We start from the raw sequence: 8,651 nt of genomic DNA on the forward strand, positions 1-8,651 counted from the left end.
CAAGATTAAGATCAATACAGGTTAATATCCACTGCGTGAGAGCAGCGTGGTCAAACTAGAGTCCTTTGTGTGAGACTTGACAGTGAAGTGGCGTGAAGGTGAGTCATTTATGCAGGCAGAGATGAGCGAGTGAATTAAATGCAGGCGCGGTGAATTAGAAATCAGGTGAGGAGGAGCGGAGCGCTGAGGGAGGTGCAGAGCCTGAGGGAGGTGTGACAATGACAAAGTTTTCACACATACCTGAGTTCACTGGAAAAAACAGCACGGGCACAGCCGATGAATTCAGATATCGACTTTTTGTTTCTTTCGATGGTCTGAAATCCTCAGGGGTAAAATGATCATGTATATGCAATCGATGAAAAGTTCATATTTTTCCCGATGTGCATTTTCTTTGAGGTTTCTGAAGGTTGAAGCATCCAGGATACACACACCAAACAACCATTTTGAACAATATACTTATACAAATACAAATCTACAGCAAAGACAATTAAACTTTTGTACAGCGCTCCTTCTCTTGTAAATAATGATGCGATTCCTGCCTCCTCCTCCACGTGACGCGTGACCTTACCAATGAGCTTACGTCATCCCTCTCATGCGTGCACGTCACAGAGATGTATGGAAGCAAACATTTTTAGTTAAAAAGTATACAAGTATTGTTTTGTTTCTAAAAATAATCAATCATTTGGGTTCAGAAGAACTTATTTGTTGACTGGAGTCGTGTGGATTTTTGATGCACCCTAAATGTGCATTTTGGACCATCAAAAAATGGAGTACATTCACTTGAATTGTTTAAAGGAGGAGGCCTGAAATGAAATCCTAAAAATCTTAAATTCTGTTTTGATGAAGAAATAAACTCAGATACATCTTGGATGGCCTGAAGGTGAGTAAATTATCAGCAAATTTTCATTTTTGGGTGAACTATTCCTTTAAGACTGTTCTGAATTAAGTTTTCACACATCAGGCGATCAAATCTGTGAAAAATATCCCATAGATACAGTCGGCAACACGTCATACCTGGGGGCATGGTTTAGTGTGGGGGAAAGCGAAGCCTTGTTACTATAGTTACTCATACATTCCTATGAGGAAAAAAGGGAGAAATATTCGACAAATTTGGCTATTTTAACAACGAAATATATGGAAAAGCTGTTGTGTAGTTTTTTACACTCCAAACAATGCCAAAAAATTCAAAACTGATTTTTTTTTTATTGCCCGCCAACTGACAGAAATAGAAGCCTAAAGAAGAGCAGTCAACCATATGCTGGATATGTGCTTTAATGTATTTGGGACACATCGGAGCGGATACAAGACTAAATCGATTATCATATCATCACAACAGTGGTTCCAGCAGAGACGAGACAAGATACATGAGAAAACTTGTCATGATCGGAGTAGAGTGCGGCTTATTGTCTTTCATGCTTTATTCAATCAAATAGTTCGGTTTGGCAAAGTGTTTAGTAAATGGTGTTTCTGGTAAAGTTGCTGTGAAATGTGAAATTTGAGCTATTTTATGTGTACAGTCATTTCATTAACCATCACTCATATTAAAAGGCATAAATAAAAATGTTTTAAGATATCAATCGAATGACAAAGTATTAACGTGACTATCATAAACATAAATTTCTGTCTTGGGGTGGCTTGGCGCTGCTATGAATCTACTTTATGGCTCAACAGCTTGCATCCGCAGTGCTCTTCTTTGGGCTTATATTTATGTCAGTTGGCGGGTAATAAAAAAATCTGTTTTCATTGCTAAAATAGCCAAATCTATTGGATATTTCCCCATTTTCCTCATAGGAATGTACGAGTAAGTATGGTAAAAGCGCTTTGCTTTCCCCCACGAGTGGGCGGGGCCTCCTTGCAGACTGTACCTATCCACCGTTTTCCTGAGCAACCACTGGGCGGCGTCATGATGATTCTAACTGCCTGTTTTCTATTTCTGGTCTCGAGACGGCAAGTAAAAACTGCCAAAACGAGCGATCCAGAGGAGAACAACAACCTAAATTTTTGCAGTTGTTGGCTGTCATAACAACTCAGAATAATTAATGATATCAACGTAACTAACCTGGGACCATCGCTTCATGTCATTCACACTCAGGTGAGGCACTGTCATAAAAAAAAAAACATTCATCTCGACTCTGTGAAGTGTCGGCATGTTTTTGTTTTTTCACCATTTTTAGAAATGTAATACCTTAAACATCACATTACCCGCTAAGAATGTATGCCGATGCGAGTGAAAACACTGGAGACCGGAAATTGAAAACAGTCGAATCGTGGAACACTTCCGCATTTAGGAAAAAGGTGGATAGACTTCCATTGACGGATTGTTCGAAGGCCAAGAATATTCAAACTTCAACTGTCAAAAATTCAAATGTAAACAAACCCACACAAAGCCTTTAATCTGCTTTAAGTAAAGCTCTCTTTATCTTTCTTGTTTTCCCCCTCTTTTTCTATGTATCTGTCTGATATTCTTTCTGCCTGTCTTTCTGACGCTTGGGCCTGTAAAACACTCAAACTACAAACTTTTAAAACTATTTTAAACTTTTAGACAAGTCAAGCCAATATCAAAGTTGGTCTAGACAAACTTTAGCTATCTAGGTGAAAATGAGACTTCTGGACACTTTGTCAAAGCAAATCACTCTGTGTGAACACCCCTTTAGTTTGATAACTTTGTTTCTTTGCATTAGGGTTGTATTATTTTGTGATTTCAACTTACTTGTTGCTTTTTTGGTGGGGCGGGGTCTGCAGGTGTCAGAACTGGAGAGTCAGAGTAGTCAAACCAATGTGATCAAATCCCAGAAAACTGAACTGAACCAAACAATAGAGGAGCTGGAATGTACACTGAAGGCAAAAGAAGAGGTACTGTTTGTTATACATCAGGATCATGTTCTCAGTGATGTGCTTTTTTCATTCATCTGTATTATTAGCTTTGCCAATGCTTTTATGCCATTCAAAACCTCCTTTCTGTGTGCTCTTCATAGGAAATGGTGCGACTGAAAGAAGAAGTAGAAAATGCCAAGCAGTTTCAGTCTCAGAAAGATGAACTCGCAAGAAAATTAGAGGTAAGGACTGTCAAAGAATAGTTCACCTAAACAATATCATTACTGATGCTTCCATGAAGCATAAAAGGAGAAATTGCCATTGCTGTCAAGCTCGAGAAAAGACAAACAACAACAAAACACATTGAAAGTAGAGCATATTGAATTCATCAATTTGAATTTTGGACATTAACATGGACTTGAAGCAAGCTTCAGTGGAGGGGATGATTAGAGAATAATAACATACATTTTGGTCTGTTCTTTACATAAAGCTATTGTGTGGCATCAGAATACTTGAAATGTATAGCGCAAGAGTAATATAGACTACTTTTTTGCTTTATGAACATAATCATTATGATTTGTCATCAGAATTCTTCTTTTGTGTTAAAAAAAGCAGCATACAGGTTTGGAATTACATGAAGATGAATAAAATAATGACAGATTTTCTTTTTGGGAGAACTGTCCCTTTGAGTGGATTTTTATTATGCTTGATTTTTCCTGCACTGTAAAAATTTTTCATAATTTTAACGGTAAAAGACTGCAAAAATGCTACAGTTAAACGGGCAGTTACCTTAAAATACACGGTATTTGTTCATGTTTAACAAGCGAGTACATATACTTTTTATGGTAAATTATTGTTAAAATTACGGTTTAAAAAAACAATAATCGGGCGTTCCCAGACTTCCTTGCGTTACCCATCACATTTCATTGTATTTTATGGGAATAGTTGTTTCTTCTTATTTTTAATATCACTTATCTATATTGGGGTGATCTGTGTTATATTTGATGTAGTTTAGTTAATGTTTACGGCAATATTTAAAATTCACGTGTAACCCTGATGGTGTTAAGTGTTTGTGTGAGTGACACTGAGCACTGTCTCTACATGTTTATTGGTCATTGCTCTTGGAAAGGCCACTACTGATGAACTTCATGTCATCATGTGCCTTTCTGTAAATACTACGATGAGTAACAATACATTATAAAGTGAAAAGCAGATTTTTACAGTTTCAGAAAGTTAAAGTATTAGGTTTATATCATTTAATAATATAAACGGTAATGCACCGTAAAATATACAGGCATCACAATTACATCCTGTAAAGTCTGAAGCGTGGTTACTGTATTTTTTACAGTGAATTTCTGGTAACCACAGCTGCCAGTTTTTTACCATAAATTTAACAGGATATTTTTTTTACAGTGTGGACATATTGTAGCTGTAGGGTAATAAATGCCTACCTGATGTGTTTTATAGGAGACAGACATGAGGAACAAAGAGCTGGAAGAACAGTTAGCTGATCTGGAGCAACGTCTGGAGTCAAGTCAAGTGGATCAGGAGAACCTTCGCAAGAACCTCAAAACCCTGCTGGAGATTCTAGATGGAAAGATCTTTGAGCTGACAGAGCTGAGAGACAACCTAGCAAAGCTTATAGAGGACAGCTAGACTGCTCCATCTCTCCGCCTCAGAACAAGACTTTAGTGCTAAGCCACTGTCCTCCTGGATTAAATAAACAATTCCGTCTGAGAGGGTCTGGTACACTTTCAAGCCAAGCCTTGAGGGACCTTGATGGACTCTTCTCACAGTAAACACTTATTTGGTTGCACTTGATTTTGTATTTTTGAAGTGGGTTAGCTTTCTTCAATACCACTGCTACCTACCAAGTTTTGTTGTTAAGAATTCTACTGTACTTTTATTGTTATGTTGAGTTTTACCCTGAATTAGGCAGCCTACAAAGATAGTATAGGCTCCTCCTCTTTTAAGGTGCTGGTTTTGTGTGCCTAGCTGTTGGCATAAATGGATGTTTATTATACTGCTGAGGACACTACATGAATAACACTGACTGGATCTGCAGTCATATTTTAAGACTGGAGTTTCAGAGCCATATGTTGTTGCCAAAAGTTATTGGCTTGCCTCTTCCCCTTCCTGATAACTGCCTCAACATTCAGTCAAAGTTTCAGGAGACTCAAGCACTGACCTAGAAATCTCTATATGTTTATCAAACTAAATGAGATGTAGATGTGGCATATGCTTTAGGCCTGTAATATACACTGAGCAATATTATTGTGAGCATCTCTAAAACAGATTAGCATAAGTCACCTCGATGCATCTGTCAGGTATTCAAACATTCTGAAGGACGAATGTGGCTTGTTATAGGTAAACTCTGGATTTGACCAGTGTAATGCTTTTGGATCATATTGGCCTTATATTAACCTGTATCTATACATTTTTCACGACTCAGTATTTTATTGAAGATGAGGATCTTCCTTTGTTTGTAATGCAATTATGTACTCGATTCTTTACAATTTTCAATAATATTATTGTAATATTTAAAAAAATCCATCCTGCTGATGGATATTACAATACATAGATCACTATTAATATGATTGTATTTATATGTGGGGAAAATTCTGTTTTAACTTTCCCAATGTTAATAAAGATTATTTAAAAATATATCACTATGTAGTTCTTTCACAACAAAAAGAGATAATACTTGTGTGACTCACCAAGGTTTTATATATTTCATACCTACAATGTGTTGGAAAACATAACCTATATTACAGAATATATGAACTGAGGAGCTAATATTAAAAGTGCACTAAATAACTTTTTGTTTATGTTTCACTGGATAATAGGACAGTGGTCTTGAACTATATACTGACATCTATCAATGTGAATGTATTGCAGAATAGTGTAAAAGAAAAGGGTTTTGGTTACTGATGCCATTGTAGAGACATCCAATTCGCAGATGTATTTGTCACATTATAAAAAAACATCCGCTGTCAAACATGATCAGTAACAAAGGGGTTAAAAAGATAAAGTCAGTGGTATTGGGCTTATCATGTAATCTCAGCATAGCAGCCACCATGAAAGGCTATGTGTAGGAAAACAGTGTTTTCTAGGACACTGATATGACTAGTGAGTGTGCATCATTTTAATCTAGATTCAGTAGCACTATTCATTTGTTCATTTACATTACTTTTTTACCATGGAACAAGTTACAGGCTAATACAGACTATAGCAACAATTTCTCAGATTTAAAATGTTTTGGAAAAACTTAAACATCTTTGCCCATTTTCTTTATTTATGAATGACGGTGGATGAATGCAAGATACAAGCTGCTAACATTATCTAACAAAATGCCTGTGAGAAGACTGTAGTAGATCTGCTTCCATCTGATAGTGATAGAGTACATAAAAAAATAAATACAGTACTCTGAGTCTGAAATGAAGTACTGTACTGTGTAAAGGAAGACCAGAAAAGCAGAGAAAAAAAACAGAGAGAGATAAAGAATCCTCAGAACAACTTGAATCTGGTCCACTGGGCAAAAGATTGAAGGGTAGCTTCACAACAGATGCCCTGACATTCCCATTATATATCTACTCTGACTGTCCACAAACATGTTTAGATCAGAATGTCAGAGTGCAGTACTGTCACAGCTCAGTGGCACTGAACAGCCTTAACATTTCAATTGATTAAATCTTGAATGTGGGTAGAGAGGCACCTTGTGGTTTCAAGCAGCATTGGAATATAATATGTGTCCTTTGCCCTAATAATACATTTGAACATGGCCTAACAGGCTATAATCAATAACAGCAAAAAAATAGACCACAATCTTGTCCAAGAGTTCCTTCTACAGCTGTAAAAACACCCTCAATTGGTATTTTCAGAATCAGAATGAGCTTAACTGCCAAGCATACAAGGAATTTGTCTCGGTGACAGAAGCTTCCAGTGCACAAACAATACAACAACAAGACAGAGATAGTAAAAAAATAGAATAAAAAGAAAAAGTGAATAGAACATAAGACAATAAGACAAATTTTGACACATTTGGCAGGGTCCGGCCACTTAGTAGGTAGTTTTATCAGACAGTCCCCCTTTCACAATGTTTGGGTCAAATTTGACCTGCCTTAGGAAATGAATAGGTGAGACTGTATCACACACACACACACACACACACGTTGGTGCGGCTATCCTTATGAGGAATCTCCTTAGACATAATGATTTTTATACTGTACGAACTATAGATTCTATCTCCTAACCCTACCCCTAAACCTAACCCTCACAAAAAACTCTCTGCATTTTTACAGTTTTAAAAAAACATCGTTTAGTATGTTTTTTTAAGCAATTTGAATTATGGGGACACTAGAAATGTCTTCATAAACCACATTTACAGCATAATACCCTTGTAATTACCAGTTTGTAACCTAAAATAATGTCCTCGGCAGGGCATTTGATTCCTGGAGGGACCTTCGTTCAGTTTTGGGGATCAAAACCGACCCTGAATTGGCGTTCTTCTTATTGGACAGGTAAGCTTACATAACTGCAAAGCATGTGAAACATAGTGCCATAAGGATTGATCTGTGTCATTTTAGCTAACTTGATCTTGCCTGCACAGTAACTGTCATAAACAATGTTAATCTGTAATTATTCAGCAAGGTAAACTACAATAACACATGAAATGAATGCTAGACAATGTTCAAGCTAATGCAAAAAGACCCATTCATTAGTGTAATGTAACTTGGATATACAGAAAATATATGCATTCTATTATTATAAAACAATAGCGCATCGATATATCAAAATGACAGTTGTGATGGAATCACATCAATACTGAATTGTGTCAACATATTTATAATGAACAGTCTATTTTATAAATAGCTATTGTCATCATCCACCAAATTTAGCTAACAGCTATTGATAAAGCTGGCTAGCCTGCTAACGTTGACATAGGCTATTGTATAAATGCAGTCAATGTATCATGCAAAGAAAACTGATTACTTCAAACTACAGTCTCGCATAATCAGACCTATATCCACACTTTGTTTTAGCCCTGTTCCAGCACTGGAGAGTCAAATATAATATACAGTCTCAAAGTTTGTAGAAAAACAATCATAACTGTGTAATTTTAATTATGCTACCTCATCTGTCAGCATGATGCCGGTGAATCACGTTCAGTCTTTTTGTACATTACGTCATTGTTTTGGTCAATGCTCGCGTCCCTTTGGAGTGTGTGCACGAGCGCGAGCACAAGCAACAGGTAGCTGGCTGCAGTTCACTTAACGGCCACAGATGTCATTAATAACAAGGGTTTCTGAATCTTACATACTGCACCTTTAAACAAAAGTGGTTTCAAAAATGCGACTTTTTTTAAATTGATTTTTATAATATCTAAATATATATCCAATGCATAACTTGTGAAAATATCTACAAATTAAGTTTGTTACAACGTTGATCACAGAGATCAGCCAATGCATGGATGGAGCACTGAAGCCATCTACTGACCATAGTTGTCATTTTATGTCTGTTATTTTTATTCCAGCAGATATCACCAGAGACCCCCATTGCTTGACATACTTTGATGTTTTGACAGTCTTTCAATTTACTAAAATGAAGGTATTTATTGAAGTGAAGATAACATAAAATGGTCTTATTTAATAACATGAATTATGTATTTGAGTAATTTAGAGGTCAATAAGGTAAAAAAAACGAAATGCATTACTTTAGTGTTTTTACTTTAGTAAATATAGTTACTACATTTCTTTAAAAAAAAATTATTTAAAAAATTGGAGGTTCCTCATTTGCTGTTCTGGGTCAAATTTGACCAGGACAGATGAATGGATGGA

The 8,651-nt window shown here is 36.3% G+C and overlaps 1 protein-coding gene across 3 annotated transcripts in view; it reads left to right on the top strand.

Moving 5' to 3' along the window:
* LOC127436474 (homer protein homolog 1-like) overlaps positions 1–5,464 on the top strand; it is a 32,894-nt gene extending 27,430 nt beyond the window's left edge. For all 3 annotated transcript variants that reach the window (XM_051690660.1, XM_051690650.1, XM_051690669.1), the window contains 3 exons: positions 2,743–2,853; positions 2,976–3,056; positions 4,282–5,464. In XM_051690660.1, the coding sequence (XP_051546620.1) occupies positions 2,743–2,853; positions 2,976–3,056; positions 4,282–4,470 (381 nt within the window). In that variant the 3' untranslated portion in view covers positions 4,471–5,464. The remainder of the gene's footprint in view (positions 1–2,742; positions 2,854–2,975; positions 3,057–4,281) is intronic.
* The last annotated feature ends 3,187 nt before the right edge of the window (positions 5,465–8,651 follow it).

The sequence above is a fragment of the Myxocyprinus asiaticus genome, chromosome 4 (genome assembly GCF_019703515.2).
Source record: "Myxocyprinus asiaticus isolate MX2 ecotype Aquarium Trade chromosome 4, UBuf_Myxa_2, whole genome shotgun sequence".
Classification (NCBI taxonomy): Eukaryota; Metazoa; Chordata; class Actinopteri; order Cypriniformes; family Catostomidae; genus Myxocyprinus; species Myxocyprinus asiaticus.